The 26684-nt window shown below is 43.7% G+C and overlaps 2 protein-coding genes across 9 annotated transcripts in view; one reads left to right on the top strand and one right to left on the bottom strand.

Annotated features, from left to right (window-relative positions):
- LOC115175105 (MAP/microtubule affinity-regulating kinase 3) overlaps positions 1–14214 on the top strand; it is a 111032-nt gene extending 96818 nt beyond the window's left edge. For 2 of the 8 annotated variants that reach the window (XM_029734290.1, XM_029734289.1), the window contains exons 15-18: positions 5633–5905; positions 7749–7775; positions 11262–11306; positions 12389–14214. In XM_029734290.1, the coding sequence (XP_029590150.1) occupies positions 5633–5905; positions 7749–7775; positions 11262–11306; positions 12389–12779 (736 nt within the window). In that variant the 3' untranslated portion in view covers positions 12780–14214. The remainder of the gene's footprint in view (positions 1–5632; positions 5906–7748; positions 7776–11261; positions 11307–12388) is intronic. The other 6 variants (XM_029734293.1, XM_029734291.1, XM_029734294.1 and 3 more) reach the window with 3 other exon arrangements.
- A 2667-nt stretch (positions 14215–16881) lies between these two features.
- Positions 16882–23547, bottom strand: LOC115175104 (creatine kinase B-type). The gene is made up of 8 exons (XM_029734288.1): positions 23450–23547; positions 21693–21897; positions 19948–20102; positions 19032–19164; positions 18526–18697; positions 18086–18209; positions 17609–17798; positions 16882–17305 (listed from the first exon to the last, which is right to left on the bottom strand). The coding sequence occupies exons 2-8, from the start codon at positions 21883–21885 to the stop codon at positions 17127–17129; spliced, it is 1146 nt and encodes a 381-aa protein (XP_029590148.1). The 5' UTR covers positions 21886–21897; positions 23450–23547; the 3' UTR covers positions 16882–17126.
- Positions 23548–26684: the final 3137 nt, after the last annotated feature.

Genomic DNA, 26684 nt, shown 5'->3' with positions numbered 1-26684 from the left:
CATCATCATTATACACACAGTGTTTTCTCTGTGAAATAGCCATGGTCAAAAAACCCATTGGTTTGGAATCACAGAGATGCTACATTGGGACCTATTAATGTCCAGCTCAATAGAAACTACACTGTATATTTACCTTGAATCATTTGCCTATTTGAAAGGACTCTATCATAATTGGAACAGAGTAGTTGTGTCCGATTTTATTTTTAAAACACATGTGAACGGCACAACCTAACTGTTCGAAAATACAAGAGATAAAAATGAATAAATAAAATGGTATTTATCACATGCGCCGAATACAACAAGTGTAGACTTTACTGTGAAATGCTTACGAGCCCTTTCCCAACAATGCAGAGTTAAAAAGTAAGACAAATTAGCTGAAACATTTGAATGGAAATACTAACACAATGAAATAACAATAACGAGGCTAAATACAAGGGGTACCGGTACCGAGTCAATATGCAGGGGTACAAGGCAGTTGAGGTAGTTGATATATGTACATGTAGGCAGGGGTAAAAGTGACTAGGTAATCAGAGTAGATAATAAACAGAGTAGCAGCAGGGTATGTGAAGAGTGTTAAAGTGTGTGTGTGTGTGTGGCGTCTATGTGTGTGTGAGCATACAGCATGTAGTGCGTGTGTGTTGCAGTGTCAGTGTAGTATGTGTAAGTGTGTGGGTGAGTGTGCATAGAGCCGGTGCAAGAGAGTCAGTACAAATAGTCAGCGTGGCCGTTTGATTAACTGTTCAGCTGTCTTATGGCTTGGGGGTCGAAGCTGTTCAGGAGCCTTTTGGTTCCAGACTTGGCGCTCTTTTACCGCTTGCCATGCAGTAGCAGAGTGAACAGTCTATGACTGTTCTGGAGTCAATTTTTTGTGATGTGCACACTGAGGAACTTGAAGCTCTCGACCCGCTCCACTACAGCCCCGTGCTTTGCCCCCCCGTTTCCTGTAGTCCATAATTAGCTTGCTTGTCTTGCTGACATTGAGGGAGAGGTTGTTGTCCTGGTACTACACTGCCAGGTCTCTGACCTCCTCCCTATAGGCTGTCTCATCGTTGTCAGTGATCAGGCCTAGCACCGTTGTGTCGTCTGCAAACTTAAGGACGGTGTTGGAGTCGTGCTTGGCCACGTAGTCGTGGGTGAACAGGGAATATAGGAGGGGACTAAGCACGCACCCTTGAGGGGCCCCTGTGTTGAGGGTCAGCGTGGCGGAGGCGTTGTTGCCTACCCTCACCAGCTGGGGGCGGTCTGTCAGAAAGTCCAGGATTCAGCAGAGGGAGGTGTTCAGGGTCAGCTTAGTGATGAGCTTGAAGGGCACTATATTGTTGCACGCTGAGCTTGGTGGTCTGCTTGAAACATGTAGGTATTACAGGGTCAGAAAGAGGTTAAAAATGGCAGTGAAGACACTTTACAGCTGAGTACGCATCCTGGTAATCCGTCTGGCCCTGCGGCCTTGTGAATGTTAACCTGTTTAAAGGTCTTACTCACATCGGCTATGGAGAGCTTGATCACACAGTCATCCAGAAAAGCAGGTGCGCTCAAGCATGGTTCGGTGTTGCTAGCCTCGAAGCGAGCATTTGAAGGCATTTAGCTCGTCTGGTAGGCTCGCGTCACTGGCAAGCTCGCGGCTGGTTTTCCCTTTGTAATCCGGGATAGTTTGCAAGCCCTGCCACATCCGACGAGCGTCAGAGCAGATGTAGTAGGATTCGATCTTAGTCCTGTATTGATGCTTTCCATGTTTTATTTCTTATAAGCGTCCGTATTAGTGTCCCGCTCCTTGAAAGTGGCAGCTCTAGCCTTTAGCTCAGTGCGGATGTTGCCTGTAATCCATGGCTTCTGGTTGAGATATGTACGTACGGTCACTGTGGGGATGTCGTCGTTGTCAATGCACTTATTAATGAAGCCGGTGACTGATGTGGTAAACTCCTCAATGCCATCAGAAGAATCCCGGAACATATTCCAGTCTGTACTAGCGAAACAGTCCTGTAGCTTAGCATCCGCTTCATCGGACCACTTTTGTATTAAGAGCATCACTGGTACTTCCTGTTTGAGTTTTTGCTTATAGACCGGAATCAGGAGGGTAGAGTTATGGTCAGATTTTCCAAATGGAGGGCAAGTGAGAGCTTTGTAAGCATCTCTGTGTTTGGAGTAAAGGTGATCTAGAGTTTTTTCGCCTCTAGATGCACAGGTGACATATTGGTAGAAATGAGTTAAAACAAATTTACGTTTTCCTGCATTAAAATCACTGGCTACTAGGAGCGCCGCCTCTGGGTGAGCATTTTCTTGTTTGCTTATGGCCCTATAAAGCTCGTTAATTGCGGTCTTAGTGCCAGCATCGGTTTGTGGTGGTAAGTAGACAGCTACGAAAAATATAGATGAAAACTCTGTTGGTAAATATTTTGAACAAAAAGTTGAACGCAACATGCAACAATTTCAAAGATTTTACTGAGTTACAGTTCATGTCAGGAAATCAGTCAATTGAATTAAATTCATTAGGCCCTAATCTATGTATTTCACATTGCTGGGAATACAGATATGCCTCTGTTGGTCACAGATACCTTTACAAAAAAGATAGGGGCATGGATCACAAACCAGTCAGTATCTGGTGTGACCACCATTTACCTCATGCAGCGCGACACATCTCTTTCGCATATATTTGATCAGGCTGTTGATTGTGGGCTGTGAAATGTTGTCCCACTCCTCTTCAATGGCTGTGCGAAGTTGCTGGATATTGGCGAGATTTGGCACACGCTGTCGTACACGTAGATCCTGAGCATCCCAAACATGCTCAATGGGTGACATGTCTGGTGAGTATGGAGGCCATGGAAGAACTGGGATTTCAGCTTCCAGGAATTGTGTACAGATCCTTGCAACATGGGGCAGTGCATTATCATGCTGAAACATGAGATGATGGAGGCGGATGAATGGCATAACAATGGGCCTTAGGATCTAGTCATGGTATCTCTGAGCATTGAAATTACCATCAATAAAATGAATTTGTGTTTGTTGTCCGTAGCTTATGCCTGCCCATACCATAACCCCACCGCCATCATGGGGCACTCTGTTCACAACATTGACATCAGCAAACCGCTCGCCCACACAACACCATACACATGATCTGTGGTTGTGAGGCTGGTTGGACGTACTGACAAATTCTCAAAAATTATGTTGGATGCGGCTTATGGTAGAGAAATGAACATTCAATTATCTGGCAACAGCTCTGGTGTCTATTCCTGCACTCAGCATGCCAATTGCACGCTCCATCGAAACTGTGGCATTGTGTTGTGTGACAAAACTGAACATTTTAGGGGTCTTTTGTCACCAGCACAAGATGCAGCTGTGTAATAATCATCATGCTGTTTAATCAGCTTATTGATATGCCACACCTGTCAGGTGGATGGATTATCATGACAAAGGAGAAATGCTCACAAACAGGGGTGTAAACAAATTTGTTCACAGAATTTGAGAGTAATTAGCTTTTTCTGTGTATGGAACATTTTGGAAATATTTAATTTCAGCTCATGAAACATGGAACCAACACTTTACATGTTGCGTTTATATTTTTGTTCAGTATAGTATGGTCTACAGCTTATTATGAGGTATTCAAACTCCGGCTAGCAGAACCTCAAAGTCCTTTATATTAGAGATTGCGCATCAGCTGTTGTTAACAAAGAGACACACACCACTTTCCCTCTGAGTTTGCCCGACGTTGCCGTTCTGTCCTGCCGATGTATAAAAAAATCCCCAGCTAGATTGATATTACCCATGTCCTTGTTCAGCCACGACTCTGAGAAAAATAGGATATTACAGTTCTTCAGATCACATTGATAGGATAGTCTCGAATGAAGCTTGTCGAGTTTACTCTCCAGTGATTGTTTGCCAATAGAACGGAGAGTAGAGGCGGGTTACTTGTTGAAGTGTTCTGATAACAAATCTAAGAAATTTGTTGAGATTAAAATAGACTATGCCAAGAGAATCTTAAGGACGAAAAGTGCTTGGAATGTTGGTGTTCAGTATGTGTTTGAATTTATACACATGGTTACAAGAGGGTTTAAAATGTTCTGTGACCTCGGTCGACCTCGGTCGGTCTTTCTCTCTCTGTCGGAGTTGTTCATTAGGCACCAAACATAAGAAAATGTAGTTGAACAGGGAGGTAGTTACACTTGTACACTAAGAAGCGCTCATTTTGTTTTACAAGGTGACTTGTGTTACTATGGCAATTCGATTTGAGTGCTCAGATTTGTCACCAAGATTGCTTTTTGAATGATTCATTCACGACATTCACAAAGGAAATTAGTGCAATGCAACCATGCGATACACTGATCCAGTTCCCCTCAATTATAAATAAAACCAATATGTATCAAGGACTGAGGGGGGACACAGCAGATTGATAGACACTCATATGCAGTCCACAATCCACACCCTTTGACCATCCAGTGCAAACCAGTACAGAGACAGTCACCACTGCCAAGAAGGCTCCCTTCAACTTCTGCTTGTCTAACTATCTATACCACACTGCTGCTACAGTACATTCATTGAAGAGAGCCTGGACAGAAAGCATTGCTTCCTCTTCTGTCCTTTCTTTATCTTATGACGTTTGACTCTTTTTATGCCCTCAATGCTTTATTAAAACCCACTTTTTTTTGCTTTGGCCCTGTGGCCTTTTTCGCCACACTTCACCTCCTGTCCTCCGGGGGGCAGCATGAGTGAAATGTCGGCGGCCTGTGCCACTAGCCCCTCTGCCTACGCCAAGGCCCTCACCGTCTCCTCAGCCTCGGTCCGTCTGCGCCACCAGAAGGCCGCGTCACTGTCGGCTTCGGGCCACACCTGCCGCCAAACGCTGCCACCTACCGATGGCGACTTCTTCAGGCCTAAGTAAGGGGCTTCCCACCCTGCCTCCCAGGGGTTCGACCAGGGGGCCTCCTCTTCCCAAGGGCCACGTTATGTCTGTCTGCTCGTTTCTCTAACCTCGATTTTCCATCCCCGTCTCTGTCCCCACTTTTTCTCTCTAACGCCCTCTGACCAATCTGAACATTTCCTTCCCCAACACTCATCCCGTGTATCTGCCCTCTTCTCATTCCGTTAGCTCCACCCCCAAAGCATCTCCACCAATGGCTGTTACCTCTGGTAAAGGTTTGTGTCTTAATAACACAGAGAAGGATTGTGTCCTCTCTCTTCCCACTAACTTACCCCAGTGTCTTTGGTCCAAAGTAGTGCTAGCCAAATCTCACCTGACAAACAAAATCCCTAATGTAGCAAAGATGAGTAGCCGCATTAAGGTAATTGGCCCGAATGTCCTAAAAACTCTGTTTAGGTTCCCTTTAACTCTTTAGTCAACTAAACAATAAAACAAGTGTTTCATCATGATGTGGTTGATAAAGTCGTAGCTAACCAAAACCATCCGAGTTTACATCCGCTGCTCTTTCAGGTAAGAGATGTGAAATGGTATTGTTTCAGGTAGTTTCAGTACTCGTTCACAGGACAGGGTGATGGTGTCCCCTCTTGAATGTGAATAACCTGGAACCTTGTCTGCTTTAGCCAACTCTTTGGCTTGCGCAGAAAACAGGCTGTGACCCAGGCTAAAATGTGTGGTCTTGACTCTTAATTTCCCTTTCCTCCACCCACGTTTCCTCCCCAGCACGTCGACGACGTCTGGCCAGCGGAACCCCGGTGGCTCCTCCACCCACAGCATCAGCAGCAGCGCCACGCCCCCCGACCGGCTGCGTTTCCCCCGCGGCACGGCCAGCCGCAGCACCTTCCACGGCGGCCAGCTGCGGGAGCGTCGCACGGCCACCTACAACGGCCCGCCGGCCTCACCCACGCTGTCGCATGACGCCACGCCCCTCTCGCAGTCCCGCAGCCGAGGCACCACCAACCTCTTCACCAAACTCACCTCCAAGCTCACGCGCAGGTAAGCCAAAGCCGCACACGGTATCCCCGAAACAATCGGAACAAACCACGGTATGCAGTTTTCAGCACTGGGGTTTGAGATCTGTAGTTTGGTTTGTTCACTAGCCTGTATAATATGAATTTATCCATACCCTATTTCACTCGTCATTCTTTAATAAGGAACAATAGTAATGGTGTTAACTCTGCCATGGTTCATTCATCAAAGGCTTTTTTGTAGGGTTTTTGGATACACAGAACATTTGGCTTAGGAGATCTTGTACGTTTTGTTCTATGAGATAATCTGCTAACGTATCAGCTAACGTAATTTTTGGTGAATTTCGAAGCATTTGTCATTTATTTTCTTTAACCTGTATTTTATTTTTGTACCTTCATTTAACTAGGCAAGTCAGTTAAGAACAAATTATTATTTTCAATGATGGCCTAGTAACAGTGCCTTGTTCAGGGGCAGAACGACAGATTTTTACCTTGTCAGCTATGGGATTCGATCTTGCAACCTTTCGGTTACTAGTCCAACGCTCTAACCACTAGGCTACCTGCCGCCCCAAATACGCAAGTCAGTTAAGTATAAATTCTTATTTACAATGACGGCCTAACCCGGACGACACTGGGCCAATTGTGCGCCGCCCTATGGGACTCTCAATCACAGCCGGTTGTGGTACAGCCTAGAAATCAAACCATGGTCTGTAGTGAAGCCTCTAGCACTGAGATGCAGTGCCTTAGACTGCTGTGCCACTCGGGAGCCCAATAAAATGCACATAAGGTCTTCTTAATTCATAAAGGTCATGTTAACTGACTGATATTATCTCATAGAACAAAATGTAGAAGATCTCCTAAGCTTTTTTAAGACTACAAGTTCGCGAGCTCTATTTATGTGGATATAATATCCTCCTTCACATCATTATCGTAATAATTAGACATGATAAAATGTGATAAATTATTGTCTATATCGCCCAGTCATAATTTAAAGGTATATTTCTCTCACCTCAGAAACCCCTTTACATTACCGTACAGTCTGAGTTCAGTGCAGTCACACCATTCCCTCAAAGGTCTATCCTTGGATTCAGTGGAACTAACTGGACACTGCTTTAACTCTAAATGTCAATATGTTTGATATCTCTCACTTCTCTTTGAAGTCCTGCACATTTGTTTATACATTTTCACCCCACTCCTTGGACAAAATCTAACAATGCTGCTTTACATTTCTATCAGAATTATAATTAATAAAGGCAGCATCTGTTTTTTGGGGCGGGGATATAATTCTGTCAGACAGATATAGTCATAGATAGAAGACTATTCTTACTTATCAAAAGAATTTCAATCTCAGAATTAATATTAACTCCAGGTTGTTCTACATTTTAGCCAGAATTATATTTGGATTATGTCACAATGCTCTGTCATATGCAAAATGGCTTCATTACTTTTTGGGGCTTTTTATTCATTAGACTGATAAAGACCCTCAAGTTTAATCTGAAAAGTCATTTAACATTCAAGTATTCTTTAATGCATTCGTTTTAATGTTTTTTTTTTCTCACAACTTTATCCTTTCCATAGCTGCTGTTCAGGTTTTTCTTGGACCAGATTTGACCACCTTAGCTCTATAATAATACTCTTTTCTAGGGAAGCTGCTATTACCCATTATCCAAGCTGTCTGCAATCTGCCAGTAACAGATGCTAGCAGCCAAGCTCAGACAAGAGATGTCTCAGCAACTGATCTTTATTATGCTGCCCCCCCCCAAAAAAAAAATTGAAATGTCAAACGATTTTCTAATTTGATTCTTGAAAAATATAAAGAATTCTTAGTACAACTTTTGACTTGGTACATTTCTTTCTTTATTTTTTTATAGAAACAAGTCATTCAGGTTTACCAAAAGGTAGGACGACCCCACCAATTGGCTTGGTGTGCCATTAATCAGAAATACTTAACTAATTGGTAAACTGTGTAATGAACTTTTTAACCCTGTGTGGACAAACAGCTTTATTAAAATGCCTGAAACTGACTGACCTCTTGGCTCCATGAGCCCTAATCACAGTACAATTGAGCATGTATGTCTAAGACCTTTTATGTATTCTTATCGGTCTTTTGAGTTTAACTCGTCTACAGACTCTACTAATCACCCATGCATGGCTCTCTACTGAGCTGGTCTGTGCACAATCACTAATGGGAATGCTTGACAAATGTTTATTTATTGTTGAAGGTAAGTCTTGTGTTGGTTTTACATGTGCATATGTCTGCGCAACTACTGTACCATACAATGCCTTCACGACTGTACATCAAATGCATACAAGTTGGTGGTAGCCATTTTCTAATTTGGCAGCAGCTAGCATGATGGTATTCAGGCAGGAACCCTCACTTTTGGTGACAAGGCTTTTATTATTTTTATGAAGATGTTGCCACACTTTATGAATCAATTAGTTTAGGGGTACCCCAAGGGGTCAGTTGTAAGCCCTATGGAAATACATTTTGACAAAAAAAAATGTATTTTAACATTTGTAATCCTACTGAAAAGAACATTCTTTAGTAGAAGCATTTTATGGGCTAGCCTGTACTTTTTTACCTTTCATCTCGGACGCAAGGGACACACTGTATTTTTTATTTCAGAAAGCTCTTCATTTTTCTTTTTGGACAAGGTAACAAACTTCTTGGTTGTGTAATTTAGGGTACCCTACTGGGCTCTAAATGTGGCTGCCGTTGGAGATGATGATTGAGAGATGTTTCGTTGCAGGACGAAGTTCAGGTACCAAATCCCCCAGACTGTAGAGAATTCCTCCCCATCGTCCTCTCTCTCTTCTCGCATTGGTGTCCCTGAAAGCTATCCTTGCCAAGCTATGGAACTTGTCCTTCAATTTTTCCTTGATTAGCTAGCTAGAGGCCCATCCCTTATCCACCTGGCTAAGCAACTTATCCCTCAATTTCTCCTTGACTTGCTAGATGATAGCCCAGCCCCTATCCTAGAACTGGTAGATGATAGCCCAGCCCCTATCCTAGAACTGGTAGATGATAGCCCAGCCCCTATCCTAGAACTGGTAGATGATAGCCCAGCCCCTATCCTAGAACTGGTAGATGATAGCCCAGCCCCTATCCTAGAACTGGTAGATGATAGCCCAGCCCCAATCCTAGAACTGGTAGATGATAGGCCAGCCCCAATCCTAGAACTGGTAGATGATAGCCCAGCCCCTATCCTAGAACTAGTAGATGATAGCCCAGCCCCTATCCTAGAATTGGTAGATGATAGCCCAGCCCCAATCCTAGAACTGGTAGATGATAGGCCAGCCCCAATCCTAGAACTGGTAGATGATAGCCCAGCCCCAATCCTAGAACTGGTAGATGATAGCCCAGCCCCAATCCTAGAACTGGTAGATGATAGCCCAGCCCCTATCCTAGAACTGGTAGATGATAGCCCAGCCCCTATCCTAGAACTGGTAGATGATAGCCCAGCCCCTATCCTAGAACTGGTAGATGATAGCCCAGCCCCAATCCTAGAACTGGTAGATGATAGGCCAGCCCCAATCCTAGAACTGGTAGATGATAGCCCAGCCCCTATCCTAGAACTGGTAGATGATAGGCCAGCCCCTATCCTAGAACTGGTAGATGATAGCCCAGCCCCTATCCTAGAACTGGTAGATGATAGGCCAGCCCCTATCCTAGAACTGGTAGATGATAGGCCAGCCCCTATCCTAGAACTGGTAGATGATAGGCCAGCCCCTATCCTAGAACTGGTAGATGATAGCCCAGCCCCTATCCTAGAACTGGTAGATGATAGAACATGTGACTTGCTTTGCATTTGTCCACTCACTCTTATATTATACTGAATCACAGATACAGATGGAACGGACAGATGCTGATATACTGGGCTATAGGGAAATAGTCAGTTCCAGACAGACACACAGAGTAGTAACTCTTAGAATCAGTTCCAATGGGCCTTTTGAAGCTCTGCAGTTCACTGCAGTCTAGCTCTATTAACAACCATTTCTAGTGTCCTGCCTCTCTTCAGGGGGTCTCCACCAGTTCTAGTGTCCTGCCTCTCTTCAGGGGGACTCCACCAGTTCTAGTGTCCTGCCTCTCTTCAGGGGGACTCCAGTCCATCCAGCCCATATGGAATGTGTGAAATGTAGTCCTCAGCCTGAAATGTACCCACGTACCTGAGCAAATAGCTAGCTTTTCACATGGCGCCGATTGGTAAGACTTTTCAGGAGAGTGGTGACGTGTGCTAGCAAGGCAGGGGTCACGAGTTCACGCCGTTGGGCCAAATCGTGAGGAAGTGGTACTCACTAAGCAAGCAGCGTGACGTCATCTTTACACAGAGATAGAGCTCCTTCTGTCTAAGCATCAAACAAACCCTCCTCTCTCACTCTCTCTTTTTCCTTGTCTTTTCTCACACAGCTAACTAGGTCCAGCACTCCATCTGCATGACTCCAACTGAATCCTCTTAGATGTTTGTTTTTCTGTGTACGAGAGTGTGTGTGTGTGTGTCTCTGTGTGTGTGTGTCTGTCTGTGTGTGTGTGTGTCTGTCTGTGTGTGTGTGTGTGTGTGTCTCTGTGTGTGTGTGTGTCTGTCTGTATGAGAGTGCGTGTGTGTGTGTGTGTGTGTGTGTGTGTGTGTGTCTGCCTGTGTACGAGAGTGTGTGTGTGTCTGTCTGTGTACGAGGGTTTGGTGTGTGTGTCTCTGTCTGTGTACGAGGGTTTGGTGTGTGTGTCTCTGTCTGTGTACGAGGGTTTGGTGTGTGTGGGGGTTTACGTCGATCTGCACTTGATTGTGTGAATATTCCTTGAAGTCGTTTCTTTGTATCTTTAATATGTCTTGCATCTTTTGCATCTGAATACACACACTGCTGCCTGCAACCCTCGACCAAACTCCTCTATAAAAGGACCGAGAATGTAGATGGTAATAGAGCTGCATGCCAACAGGAAGTTCAACACTGACACACAGCATCTGACGAGGTGCTTTTGTTTCATCACACCTTACAGAACTTCTCTGCTGTTAGTCTTATAGTTCTACTGGTGGTGTGACATGTCCGGCTACCAGACCTGTCAATAGGAATGGTCCTGGTGTAGACAGAGGTTAACACTGTCAACACAGAATATTTTCTGGTCTGTTTTCATCTCTCTCGCTCTCCTTTCTTAATATCTCAAATTAAAAAGCTTTTTTTCCCCACCTGCTATATCAGTACTTTTGATCCGCTCCCTTTTTTCCTCACCTGCTATATCAGTACTTTTGATCCGCTCCCTTTTTTCCTCACCTGCTATATCAGTACTTTTGATCCGCTCCCTTTTTAACTGGAATGTAAGATCTGATTTCCTTTCCCTTTCTTCTCTCTTTCTATCTGTTCTATCATGCCCCCCCACTCCCATATCCAAGAGGCCCGGCAGAGTTTGAGAGAAACGGGAGGTTGGAGAGCTCAAGGTGAGATGAGATACCTAAAGTCCTCTGTGTTTACTTCCATCTCACCCACAACCCCATGTCTTTTTTATTAAATGTTTTTATTTAACCTTTATTTATCTGTACAGTCAACCCAGCCCTCTGCTTAGACACGCTGGGTCTCCACTCCAGGCGAGACTAGGGATTATCAGGATCAGATAGATTACTCTTATCTCTTCAGCTACACACAGTTCTGAAGGTGTACACTTTTATCTGTGTAGACATACAGTCAACAGGCTTCCATAGGACCTTTATTACTCAAAGTACACTTTCTCACCTGCAGTGTGGATAGGAGTCCAGCAGAGGACAACTCTGACTCTCCCTACATTTTTCACTCCTTTTTTTTCTCGCTGACATCTTGTGATGAAACTCGCGGTAATGGCAACAGATTAGAATTTTAGTCCATGGCATTACCTTGTCCATTTTGAACTGTTCTGGTTGAAGATAATGCTCTTCCCAATGTGTTGTAATTGTTTTGGGTAGTTGCGAATGTAAATATCGTTTGCCTTGCCTGCATGCAGAACTGAAGTCTGCATTGTCTTGTGCCTGTCGCTAGATGTAATGTGAAATTATATTGTTTTGTGTGTTTGCTGCATGACTGCCTGTTAAAAGAACACAAGAGCGCCCCTGCATGGAGGTGGGGTGTAAATGCATGAATGATGTTAAAATGACTTGAGAATCTGTCAGCACTGACTCCTTGTGTTGTCTCTATGATGTTGTACCCTGTCAGATCTTCACAGGCAGACATGTCTGAACAGGGTGACCCAGTACACACATTTGATCTTGTTACATATTCAGTCACTCTGATGCGTTCATGTAAAACTCACTTCTGCCGAGACACACTCCTCTAACTACACATACCCACACTCACCCTCCGTCCCCCACCCACACTCACCCTCCATCCCCCACTCACCCACCATCCCCCAACCACACTCACCCTCCATCTCCCATTACCACATCTCTAACTAACTCTCCTCTCTCCTCCTCTCCCCTGTCCTCCGTGCTCCCCCTCCTCTCCTCTCTCACCTCCTCCTCTTCCCTTCTCCTCTCCTCTTCCCTCCCGGCAGTCGCAACATGTCAGGTGATCAGAAGGAGGACCAGCAGCAGCTCCAGCAGCATCCTCAGCCCCCTCACGGCCAACACCTCAAGGACACCAAGCCGCGCTCCCTCCGCTTCACCTGGAGCATGAAGACTACATCGTCCATGGAGCCCCACGACATGATGCGCGAGATCCGCAAGGTGCTGGATGCCAACAACTGCGACTACGAGCAGCGCGAGCGTTTCCTGCTGCTGTGCGTGCATGGAGACGGCCACGCTGAGAGCCTGGTCCAGTGGGAGATGGAGGTGTGCAAGCTACCGCGCCTCTCGCTCAACGGCGTGCGCTTCAAGCGGATCTCGGGCACGTCCATCGCCTTCAAGAACATAGCGTCCAAAATTGCCAACGAACTCAAATTGTAGGTCCTTAGAGATATGAGGGGGGGAAAGTGTTTACCACGCAGGTAAAATATCGCAGTTCAAAATTGACTAAAGCAACGTAATATGGGGAAGGAAACCATTTTGAAATGGACTTGAGTCAAGTCGAATCTGAACGAGCTGTACAGTCGTTATTAAAAACACCTTAAGTAGCAGATCTATTATGGATTTCCTCCAAGACACTTACAAAGTATGTATTGAAAACGATGTATAGCTTTAGGCAATAATTTCCTGTGTCTTTGGAGCATTATCCTTATTATTAATATTATTATTATTATTGATGATGTAACAGGTGGTCTTGAGCTGTCGGGAACGTTGTTCTGACATTGACATGTTGTTTGGGTCTTGTTTTATTGATGAATGCACTGTTGCATTGTCTCCTTTGTGGCTCTGGAAAATACCTCTCAAATGGGAGTTTAAACTCATACAAGGGAGGGAGAGAAGTGGAGGAGGAACACAAAAACTGACCCCCTCCCACTGTTACTAGTACCCAGAATTCCTCTTGCTAGGAGAATATGCCTGCCAGATATGACTGGTTGAATAGCCTTGATAATATGGCTGCCAGATATGACTGGTTGGAATAGATAGGCTTGCTAATAGGGCTGCCAGATATGACTGGTTGGATAGCCTAGCTAATTGCACAAGTGACTATTATTGTTAGCACTGTCAAACTGATTTTGACAGTCAATTGCGCTCTCTCCCATTTACTTAACCAACCTCTACACATACACACAGACTTTCATTCTATGATTTGAAGCCGTTGATCATCAGTGTTCATCTGTGTGGTTACAGTATAAATGCAATGTATGGACTCAGCTGGTCAAGCCCCTGCTGTATGGGTTCACCCACCCCAGAGAGCAGGGTCTGGAGGAGGCTGGCGCCACGACAACGCACTTTGGCAGACCCCTGCTTCAAAACAGGGGAATGTTGCCAAGTATCATGAGACTTTGATTCATTCGCTACAAAAAAAAGTATTCGCAGAGAAATAGGGAAGATTTTCCTTCCTGGCGTATATGAATATTTAGGGTGTTTTCCTATGATGTTCCATTTTTTTTTTTTTTTTACGGTTCTCTTCTCAGATGTTACTGAAATGCCCCCCGCTATCTGGTCCCGCCCACCCGGGCCCACGGGCCGAGTCAGATGCGGTCGGCCATTCCTGGGACACAAAAGTTCAAAGTTCAACCATGGCTGTTTTCAGGCCTCCAGTATTCACTCCCATCCTCATATAAACATTGGCACTATTTGAATTTTTTTCTGGAATGTAAATAATGTACCTCAGTTTGGCAACAGCTGTATAATGATATACTTCCCCTTTTCTGTTTTTGTCTGGGCTATGAGACGGGAGCTGTGGAAGTAACGTTAACTCATTCGTCCCTGGGTAAGGTTAACCAGTGTCTCCATTAAAACACCTTCAAAATGACCAGCCTCTGTCTGCCTGAGTTTATTTTCAACTTCAACTGTTGTGGATTTTATTCTCGCGTGGGACACCTAACGTGAATGCGTGTTGACTTTACAAGTCACTTTCTAAATATAACCTTCTGAAGTATTCTCTCTTGCAAAATAAATAGATGTTATGACAATAAAACTAACCTTTTTATATATACAGTATATCCATATTTGTCTCTATTGCAGAAAGTACCTTCATTGTTATATTACTCACTAGACATCATTGACACGGAAAAGGCATTAAAGCTACATGGGACTGGAAATAGAATGCCTACTGCTTTCAGTGATCTGGATAATCATGTCTCAATCTACTGTACTGTAGATCTATACTGCACAAAAATATATAAACGCAGCATCTAACAATTTAAACTGTTTTACTGAGTTACAGGTCATATAAGGAAATCAGTCAATTGAAATACATTCATTAGGCCCTAATCTATGGATTTCACATGACTGGGCAGGTGCGCAGCCCTGGGTGGTCCTGGGAGGGCATAGGCCAACCCACTGGGGAGCCAGGCCCAGCCAATCAGAATGAGTTTTTCCCCACAAAAGGGCTTTATTACAGACAGACAGAAACACTCCTCAGTTTCATCAGCTGTCCGGGTGGCTGGTCTCAGACGATCTCGCATGTGAAGAAGCAAGATGTGGAGGTCCTGGGCTGGAATGATTACACGTGGTCAGTGGTTGTGAGGCTGGTTGGACATACTGCCAACTTCTCTAAAATGACGTTGGAGGTGGCTTATGGTAGAGAAATTAACATTGTATTATCTGGCAACAGCTCTGGTGGACATTCCTGCAGTCAGCATGCCAATTGCATGCTCCCTCAAAACTTGAGACATCTGTGGCATTATGTTGTGTGACAACTGCACATTTTAATGTGACCTTTTTGTCCCCAGCTCAAGGTGCACCTGTGTAATGATCATGCTGTTAAATTGGCTTCTTGATATGCCACATCTGTCAGGTAGATGGATTATCTTGTCAAAGGGGAAATGCTCACTAACTGGGATGTAAACACATTTGTGCGCACAATTTGATTGAAACAAGCTTTTTTGTGCATCTGTTATTTCATCTCATGAAACATGGGACCATATTTTTTTGTTCAGTATATGTCACTCTTAATTATTTATTTAGATCAGTATTCAAGGGCATAACTGTATGGTAGGTCTCTGGCCCTGTCTGACTGATGGTAGGACTCTGACCCTATCTATGTTTAAACAGGAAGCCTAATTCTGATATTTTGCCCAATTATTGGAAAAAGATCTGATTGGTCAAAAGACCAATTAGTGGGAAAAAAACAGTTGTCTGTGTTCTAGCATGGCTCTAGTGGAGTACTCTTGGAATGTGTCAATGTCCTCTTTATGGTCACTACTTTCCCGGTGGGCCGTCATAAGAGTTTGTTCTTAACCGACTTGCCTAGTTAAAAGGTAAAAAAAAAGGTTCCTTCCATCGTTGAGTGAAACGCTCTACCACGCCTACCTGTTACGTTAATGAACCGGTTTGTACTAAACAGGTGTCTTAATACTTTGGCTACAGCTAGTGGTCTGAGTGGGAAGGTGTTGACTTCACTATATGGGACCACTAGATGTCACTGTATGAGAGGGGTCTCCAACTGGACCTAAGCTCTATTCAATCACATCCGCAAAGCGGAGCGGTCAAATCCACAAGTGGACATTGGCTGCACAGAGTCGCATTAAGAGAAATCCCATGCAGCCTTGTTTACAAGTTTGAACAATGGAATGTGAGATATAGCCTAATCTACTCGATTATAAAGCATGCTTTCTCATTCTGAGCTTCTAAGTGAGACAGGTGTGGCTTCCTGATGATCAAGAGCAGCTGCTCAATTTGACACCGCCAAAACAGCTATCCTCTATCACTGGTTAAATCTAGGCCAAACGTTGAATTTTTTCCCCCTATAACTACACAGCTGATTCAAATGATCAAAGCTTTATTTTTTGAGTCAGCTGTGTAGTTCTAGGGCAAAAACCAAATGTGCACCCCTTGGGATCCTGATCTAGGCCTAATAGTGGTCCAGACTGAAGGCAATTGTGTTACTCTATAAAAGCCAAATAAAGATGAGTCCACTCTGGCAGTGTACATACCATGAGGTTCATGGATACCAGCGTTGTAGCGAAATCTTAAGACTTGAGCACAAGAGTGCTGGCGTCTGGGATTAATAACAAGCCTTAAGGAACAATCTGCAGTGACCCTACTGCTGTTTGAAAAGCTGACGGATGAGGCCTGACCATGATATCAAAATTATAGGGAACCGTTTTGAGGCTAGACAGCATTTGTTTATGTTATGGGTTCTGATGAGGCATTAGTACATTCTATTCAAGAATCAATTGGTATATTCCAATTTAGCAATCATATTGCCCCATTTAAGACAGAATAGGAATCATACCATTGTGCCCTACTGCATAAGCCTATTGAATCAAGACCTGGGTTTAAGCATTTGCCCAAGCCTGCTTGGAGTGCCATATGGGTAGGATTTACAGTTTGACTATTCTATTGGTCAATTGAGACAGGTCAATTGAGACAGGCAAGCTCAATCAAGCAGAGAGTTCTTGAAATGATTTGATGCGAGCCTCCAAACAAATCTCTTGCTCAAAAATAAAATGTTATGACAAACACAACAAGCACATTCCATGGGGCAAAGATACTTTTATTTCAAGTTAAGATCCATCCAATATTTTGCAACAAGACAGCATTTGAGATACAAAATCCTTCATCACACAGATGGAAGACTTGTCTAACTTTTTAGTGCCACTAAACGCATCGGGCGGAGTGTATTTCCTTGATGTAGTTAAGATTATTGTTTTTTGAGACAAGGGGGAGATATTGGTGAGGGGGGAGAGATGAGGTCATAAGGTTCTAGAGTGAGCACGTTCACTTCTGGTCGGGCATCAGGTCGTCGAAGGACTGGCCTCCCTCCAGACGCTTCTCCATCTCAACGAGGGTCTTGACGCCGTCGACAACCATCTGCACCAGCTCCACCTCAGAGAAGCCCAGACGATCGGCGTTGGAGATGTCAAACACGCCACCTACTGCTGCAGTGTCCACGCCACCTGAGGAAGAAGCGAAATGTACATGTTCAGTACCAAAGACAATGATGGTGGATAAGACAAGTTCCAGGCCAAACCTGCTCCTGGAGAACCACTGGGCATGCAGGTTTCAGGGCCTGATGAGCAGCTACTTAGCTGAAACATGACTAGGGCTTGAAGGTAAGAGAGGGTAGCTCCCCAGGAGCTTAGTGAGACTAGACAATACTCCGAATCCGCTGGATGTTTGCTTAAATCCAATAACTGCGAGACGGTTTTTCCCCCCTCTACATTCCCTAAATGAGTTGAGGGGGGGTTAAATGTACATACCTGTGCCACGCTTCTGCAGCCTCAACCTCTTGAGGACCTCGCCAAACTTCTCGTGCTTGCTGACGTTGGGCAGCTTGACGTGCACGCCGGCGCGCAGCCCTGTGCCCAGGTTGGAGGGGCAGGTGAGCACGTAACCCAGGTGCTCGTTCCACATGAACTCATGACCCTTGTCCTTGAACAGGCTCTCGATCTGTAGGGGTCAGGGCAAAGGCTATGACTTGTGGCACCATTGTGTTGCGAAAGCAACTGCAGTGTAGGGGATTTGAGTTTAAAGAGTTTAAGTAGTTTAGTTTGAGTTTAAAAAAAAGGTTACATCCTTTTGGGACAGTTTTCATTTTGCACTACATTTTAAGTAGACTCCTAAATGGAATGAACACCAAAGCGGTGGTGTGCTATGCACATTTCTTTGAATGTTAGGTGTCGCTCAATATTATATAATTGTGTGCCTTTGAAATCCTTGAGTCGCACACCACACACCTTTGTGAGGCCTGTGCAGAAGCGGTGGAACACCTCCTTCATGTTGCCGCCCTTCTGCATAGAGATGACTCGTAGATGGTCTTCCTCGTTCACCCACACCAGGAAGGTCTTGCCGTCGTTGTGCCTGTCAACAAAAACATTGATTCACCGTCAGTTGTAAGGAGACGCCATTAAACATTGTGATCAGGTTAATTCTCACTGAAGGCACCCTCCAGTTGGTACACCGGTGTAGGGGGAAGTTGTCCATAGACACTGATCGTGGGTAAAAAAAATATATATTTTCTCCCACTAATGGTTAAGGTTGGGATGGAGGAGTGGAGCTGATCATAGATCAGTACTTAGGGGAAACTTTACATCAGAGCCTCCTTTAATTCAACACAGAGCACAAACTTCATATCACTATTTGGGAAAATTCCGTCTTTTTCGAGTATGGAACACACCAGATGCCCCTGCCGTCGGGCCAATCTCGGCCCATCCCGGACGCCAGCAGCAGGGGGGAAACGGGTTTGTCGAACAGGAAGTGGTCATCGATCAGCTGTTGCTGCTCGTCGTCTGTCATGTTCTTCAGGGCGTAATACTGGCCATTGAGGTCCCCATCCAGTGAGGCTAGACCTGAAAAAACATGCTAATATCAGTAAAACTACTTAGCCTACATGAAAGTAGTCAACCTTGTCACCAACTAAAGCAAACTGCATATTTGTAAGAAATAAACATCAAGCAGTCATTTGTGCACATTTTTGTCAATGATTCCATTATATAAAACATATAGAATAAGTAAATCTTAACCGATGCCAGTCAGAAGCAGCAAGCCAATTAAAGTGCGGTATAATTTCAATAGGAGGATTAAGCTACAGTTCCACTTGTTACTGCCAGGGGGCAGCCGTGGCACAAACAAGTTCCTGCAAAGTGACTCGAGGAATTGGAGGAGAGGGGCTCAGTTACGTACTTTCGATGGCCATGTTCTCAATGGCACGTCGCTCCCCACGGCTGCAGTGTGGGGGGAGGCAGAAGCCGCGGACGCTCCTACCAGTTCTCACTCTAGAGCTCAGGACGTAGTTGGGGTCCAGGTCATCCCCACCCTAACAAAACAATGGCAAGAGCCGCATTAGCATGAAAGCTAACAGTTACACATTTGGTATTGACTGTATAAACCAGGATTGGGGTACAGGGATTTTTGAAAATAATGGGTCATGTGGCCAGTTTGACCAATATGGATTTTGAATTCCATATTGGTTTCCTGAATAGTGCTGACTACAGTCTACGACATGGACTCAGACGCCTTCCCTTGGAGTTTGTAGGGGCCTATGTGGTGATTCAAGGTGGGCAAGTGTGGAGGTTGAGGCAGAGGTTGAATCCAAACTCATCCCCTTAGCTCTCCAGTTGCACATTCACGTGTGCGTCCGCCAAAAGCTGAGGGAGGGTAAATGATCAATGGTGTAGGGGCTAATTAGACCGTCAGATAGCCACTTAGACTGAGCCAGCAAGGCTGCAGAGCGAAGTGCCACCCCGACACAGCTGCGATATGTTTGGAGTTTGTAACAGATGAAAGACCTCCCGAATTAAATATTTAACTGTTCCTGAGGTTTGTTTATATATTGTAAAATGACAGGAGGGATTTGTACATTTGAATTTCAGGCACGTTTATTATTGACGAGTAGAACATGAATTGCATCATTCAAGTCACGTGTCCCGAAGTTGATGGTTTATTGATCCCCTCGCCACTCGAAGTCACCCTCTAAGTTTAGTCAGCACCACATGACAACGGAGGGCCCGCCGAGCAAGTTGGTAGGGGTGAGGGGGTGTTTTGGGATTCACCGTGAGCGTGTGTGATGATTCGGCGTGGTGTGTATGTGTGTTCTTACCACAAGGTTGTCTGGGTTCAGGTCGGTCTTGTGTTTGTCTGAGGGCTTGTATCCACCGTGGCGATCTTCGATGACGGGGTCCAGCAGCTCCTTGAACACCTCGTACGTCTCCTCGTCGCCGGCCACACAGCCCACTGTCATGATGAAGGGGTGGCCTGAAATAGAATAGAAAAAGGGTGAAACTGGGCCTTGACACGAAATGACGATGCAAACAGTTGCGTCGACCCCAAGTGACGATTTCACTGACAAAAACGCAGATGCATTGGTTTTGACAGTGTTTATATAAAATGGTCAGTTGTGCTTGCAGTCGCATTGTTCTTAGTTCCAAAAATAACTTCAGCCACCCTCCTGTCAGAATAACAATCTACAGTGAAGCCATTGGGCATTACTACAGTGTTGATATTCATAATGTTGTACATGTCTAGGGTTAAGACCGTAAGGTTGCATAACGGTACTCATCTTCAGCCGTTTAATGCTTAGTTACACTGGATGCTGTACGAGGGGATAAAAGAGCTTATCAAATGCAAGGCCTACGTCAGGGTTCTTGGCCCACCAAGTTGTCAATAAGCAATTTATGAAATACCATTTTAATTAACTGCCTTTTGTCAACATGCTAGTCTAGCTAACGCTAAACTTCCGGCAGCAACTCAACACTAGGTGTCTCATTTTCATGGATTTCAATGGGCTGCTTTAGCATCCGCTAGCTTAGCACGCTGACGAAAAAGGCAGTTTAAAAATAGTTTATAAAATGCAGAAATGACTATGAGACAGTTACAAATGTAGGAGCAGTGATTAAGTGGTAAGTAAACTCTAAACTGTAAATGGCTTAAGGGAACTGAATATAAAGTGTTGCCAGGAAAACTGTTGAAGTAATCCCACAAGACATATCCCAATATAATCAAAGGTCTGAAATTATGTTTGTCTAAGTACTATACAGTTGGGCTTCTTGTGGTTAATTTGCAGTGTACTAATTAGTTATTTTCAAGCCCCCCCCTGTCCAGTCGCAAAAAAAAAATCTGATCAGCCCACAGCTGAAAGTAATTGGTCCCTGGACTTGATGATAATTCAGAGTTTAAAGAGACATGACTCTACAACCTTGGAATTGAGGGGAATAAAATGCAAGGGCTCAACCTTGTCACTTGCTCCGCAATGGTTTTATGGCAACTACTAATGGCTTTGACCTTGTTCAGCGAAGGTTGTTGGTGAAGCTGCTGTAATAAATTGTTACAATAAATAGGCCTAATGCAGCTATACTTCCATTAGGAAGTATGCTTAAAAGGGCAATCTGCAGTGGCTACATCCAATTTCTGTAACTCTTTCATTATTGAATATAACTTAATGCCTCATGAGCTTAGTTCAACCGTCGTACACAAAATATAAGCTTGTTTTATGTAAACATGCTGTAAAGCTTCAAGACATGGTTAAAAAAACTTTTTTTTTTGGTTTAAGTTTACCAAAACAGGGACAGGAAAAACGCTTTATTGTTTCAACTGCTAGACAGGGAAAAACAATTATGCATTATTTTACGGAACATTGCATTAGTGGCCACAGAACAGGGCCTTGGCAACAAGATCAGCTTTTCAACAGGTTTTTCATAAGGTACATGATTGACAGTGCAGCATCTAAGCCCCGGATGAGTGGGTGGGCTATAAATACTGCCCTCCCATTTTCTACGCACTTCACTTAGAAACTGCACGACACAGATTTATTAAGATTAAAATCGATTAAAAACTACTGCTATTTACCTGGGTTATCAACCCCAGTCTGAATGACATCATCCACTGTAAATCCACTTGGAGTTTCCTTGTCCCGCAAGTTGGCGTACATCTCTGGAGTGAGCACCTTGGCCATGTGGTTGTTATGCTGGCTGAGGTCGGGGTACTCCTGCTCCGCGGAGTAGTTCATCTTCAGCTTGTTGTGGGTGTTACCGAAAGGCATGATTTCTTTCACCTGTGAGCAAGGATGAAACAATTCAATGTTAGTGGCCGAAATAGCCAAACCGGAAAATTAAATCGCTTACACAGTTTAACGCTGCAATAACTTTTTTGGGCGACCCGAGTTAGACTTGTTATTCTCATTTAATACTAGTCGTCTAAACCGTAGGTCTGTTCTTGGTGCGCTATTTATACGCTTCCTGGTCTTAGGTTTCATTTTTGCATATTTTACTTTTGTACACCAGCTTAAAAAAAGGTTTAATGAAAATATATTTCACAGCTGTTTTGATCGGTGCAATGATTCCCTACACATGGCTTGTGAAATTGAAATTTGGTGGACTATTAGAATTTTAGCAACCAGGTAATTGCAGAGCGATTTCTGCATAGTGTACCTTTATTAGTAAAACGTTGAAGACTTTATACTGCATTAATTTTAGTTCAGCTAGTAATTTGACATTTTGCAGTAGTTTGGTGGCAGTTGAACTTAATTCAAATCTTGGTAGTGTTTTCAGTAGTTCTCTTTTTTACCTGTACTGGTGTAGTTAACTACTGGAACTACACTCTTCTTGGAAAATAAAATGAGTGAAACAAGCATTTCCTTTTTTGGCATCACACCTGCTTAATTCATTTGTTTAATAGGCTAAAATACACGTTCTATTAACAGAATATGAACTATTCTTGCAATTTGTAGTCTGACATTTCAGATTTAAATAAGAATGTATTGCTTTAAAAAAAAGTACCTTTAGTTAATTAAACTATTTTCTTAACTGTAGCTTTCCACTGTTTAGATAGACGTCCCACTTCATTTCAATTACATTACGTTGAACCAAAGTGGAAAAAATGCCCAGTGGGTTTAGTTCAGCGTATGTTCTTCCAGTGTGACGTAATTGGTCGTTTGGTAAACTATATTTTCAAAGTAGCTTCCCCAACACTGCTGGACTGATGCAGTCGTAAGCACCCGGTTCAAAGAGGTAACAAATCCAACCATATGCGTCCTTTCCTCATCATCCGACATGGTAGACACGCAATTTATCCTCCGTGCCCACATCTAGCAACTGTTCATTTCGCTAGAATGTCAAATCTACAACAAATATAATGGATGGGTTAAAATGCATGTAGTCATCATGTTTTAATCCAAATATGTAGGCTACTGTGCACCTTTGATGGAAGCCCTCGACCGAATGCGTAATGCGCAGCACCAGATAAGACCTTGCAGATAAGAGATGCTGCAAGGTCGTTCGTTGTCGATGTAAACTGCAACGGAAAATACAACCCTTGTATACAAGACTATGGCAATTTTATCCAGGATATAATATTTTACAGTTGAATCTTTTTTTTTTTAAATGTGAAAACAAAATCACTGACGTCTCCAAATCAAGGGTGAACGCGCTTTACCGATATGTCTACAATACCCAAGTCTTTGTTCAACCGAAATTATTATATTGTGCCATTGTCATCATATTTAAATACATGTATTAAATACAAAGCACATTCGACGCACTATAACAACGCCACACATATGACATTCTTATGCATTTCTACACATCCCCCAAAAATATCTATCCTACCTTAGGACGTTTTTCTTTGGGAAAGACACAAAATCCCTTTCGACAAGGAACGATCACACCAACGCTAATACTGGTGTCCAGAACTAAGCCGCTTTGCTAGGTTTTATATGCCACAGAGCTCTCTTCTGATTGGTTACTATTTAGAGTCCCATTCATTCTATTGGAGAAGGAATAACGCAATTGCATATAGCGACAGTGCTGCAATTTAACGTCCGAAGACCTCTCAGATCACGTGGTGCTTTCCTTGACAGCTCTCTTGATTGACAGCAGTTGGAGAGACTTGTGTGGTAGCAGTGTCTACATAAAATGTATCCGCACTGGAAAGGATATTATATGCTCCTAGTAAGCCTGAATGTCTCCACACACAGAACAACAAGCACTACCGTTCTCATGTAGCAATGCCATAAACACTACATGACCAAAAGTATGTGGACACCTGCTTGTCAAACATCTCATTCCAAAATGATGGGCATTAATATGGAGTTGGTCCCCCCTTTGCTGCTATTAACAGTCTCCACTCTTCTGGGAAGGCTTTCCACTAGATGTTGGAACATTGCTGCAGGGACTTGCTTCCATTCAGCCACAAGAGCATTAGTGAGGTCGGGCACTGATGTTGGGTGATTAGGCCTGGCTCGCAGTTGGCGTTCCAATTCATCACAAAGGTGTTAGATGGGTTTGAGGGCAGGGCTCTGTGCAGGCCAGTCAAGTTCTTCCACACCGATCTCGAACCATTGCTGTATGGACTTTTGTGCACGGGGCACTGTCATGCTGAAACAAACTGACTTGTTGGAAAGGTGACATCCTATGACGGTGCCACATTGAAAGTCACTGAGCTCTTTAGTAAGGCTATTCTATTGCCAATGTTTGTCTATGGAGATTGCACGGCGGTGTGCTCGATTGTATACACCTGCCAGCAACGGGTGTGGCTGTGATAGCAGAATCCACTAATTTGAAGGCGTGTCCACATACTTTTGTAGTGTTAGGAGAAAAACCGAAACGTGCACACAGGGCGGGCCCCAGGACAGAGTTTGGGAAACCCTGGCCTATAGATACCTAGGAAAAAATATCAGGCTATTTCAGGAGGGTGGGGGGGGGGGTGTTGTTGTTCTTGATGATGATGATGATATTTAGTAGGTTATCAATCGATATAAATTATTTTAGATTTTCATATTCCAGTTTGTGCTTTTGTGTGGCTCGTTTTGAGATTGCATTTTTAGCATGCTAGCAAATACCCATAGACTTCCAATCATTGCTCTAATGCTAATTAGCAATTGCGCTAGAGCTTGTTAGCAACTTCCTTCAAACTGCACGTGGAGACATAAAAATGGTATCCACAATTTCATCTGACTCTGGGGAAGTAGATAAAGGGCCTCATTGCCAAAATCCCGAAGTCTCCCTCTAACAACGTGTGTGGGTAGGCCTATGATAAAAGTGCTCAACTGAGGTAACACATTAGAGTTGATGCTGCACAGTTTCCTTCCCTGTAGGGAGCATTTCTATGAGGCCTAAATATAACATCTTGTTGATGTCTGCATGGAGATTTTCATTATGATGACTCTCTGAAGTACTAGTCTACTGGTGTACTGTTCTCTCCCTTTATCTGAGACAGCAACAATCCAAAAAGACTCAGCATCACTGAAGTAATTCAACAAGAATCCCTAGAGCCCTCTTTATTCATTATCTTGATCAATTGTGGTTTTTGTTGTTGTTGTCGTCGTGTTTGGATCTCCAAATGAGTAGTGATTGTTTTATGACGTCATCGCTGGAGTGCCGTGCCGCCATTTCTGCTGGCCTTTTGTCCAACTAAATGGCCAAACAGATGAACTACGCATCTGACTGAATGTGATCCTACCTTAACATCTGTAGTTCCATAATGGTTAATGATTTTGTTATCAATCATTCAATTGACTGCAGTACTACAATACTCATGTGACCACACCTGTTTACCTGTCAGCTTAAAGGGACATTTCACCACGGCTCTATTTTACTGTATATTTCCATTAATATGTTATTAACATATCATATGTGTCAGACAAATTTAGAATTTCTTCACTACACACAAATACGAGAGTTTCGGCATCTCACCGGTAGAAACGGGCCATCTACATTTGCTGGTCGTAAGCAAACCCAAATATCCAGAATTCGTAGCGATTTCAGGACGTAGTACTGCCCCGGTGAAGGTGGATCCAGTTGATGGAGAAATATCAAAATGTCTGTGCTTGTAGCCAGCACTTTCAGCCAGAGGATTTTGAAACGGACTTGAAGTCTCAACTGATGGGGTTGCCAGGTCGTCGAACGTTGAAAAGTGATGCTATTCCATCAATTTTCCCCTTTGCTTCAAAGAGCTAGCTAGCTAACTACATTTGTTTATCTACACCAAAATCTAGCTAGCTAGCTTTAATAATACACTGGCTAGACATTCCAAAGCAAATCAATGTAATTAGCCAGCTGCTATCTGTCGATGTGATTTGGAACTTTGCAAGATAACCTTAGCTTCGTTAGGTTACGTTAGTTAACCGTTAGCTAGCTAACTATCTACCTGAGAGGCTATGTGTTCTATTTAGAGTCTGATCCCATCAACATCAAGCTCAGCACCAGCAACTAGTGTATGTCACCTTCTAAAATCTACTCCATCTTTCCATGACTCCATGAGGAGCAAATTAATATACTGGAGCTAGGCATATACATGGTCAGTGTTTTGTTGTCATAGTTGGTGTGTTTACAAGTAGGCTACAACTTGTCCATAATACCTCTACTAGATGAATTAAATGCACACTTTTCCACAATGCATTGGAAGAGGTGGGCCGCGAGTGATAGGCCCTAGTTCTCTGCAAGTAGCCAAACAACAAAATTAGGCTACTTAATTGGGAAGATTCTGAATAGCGAAGCTTCTCAGCTGATGTTAAAATTATCATGAGTATTGCATGGTAGACTACGTGTTTGAAAACAGATTTTTTTTACCCAAAGTTGATTTCTGTTTTGTCATTGAAAATTGTTTGTAGTTCTCCTGGCGTTCGTCTGAGCTTTTAAACTAAATATTAAACCATCTTTTGATTTGTGAATGTGTCAGCACCTGGGATTCAGGATGGTGCTGCATTATTAATGTCGTGTTAACGCTGGCCTTTTGATTTTAACATATGGATTGTTTTAGTTTTGTAGGCTACCTATTTAATTTACGGATCAAGCCTTAGCAGTCATTCCGATCTCATTCCCAATGATCAGTGCTTTAGTTAAT

Source organism: Salmo trutta, chromosome 35 (assembly GCF_901001165.1).
Source record: "Salmo trutta chromosome 35, fSalTru1.1, whole genome shotgun sequence".
Classification (NCBI taxonomy): domain Eukaryota; kingdom Metazoa; phylum Chordata; class Actinopteri; order Salmoniformes; family Salmonidae; genus Salmo; species Salmo trutta.
This window is presented reverse-complemented; position numbering and strand designations above follow the sequence as displayed.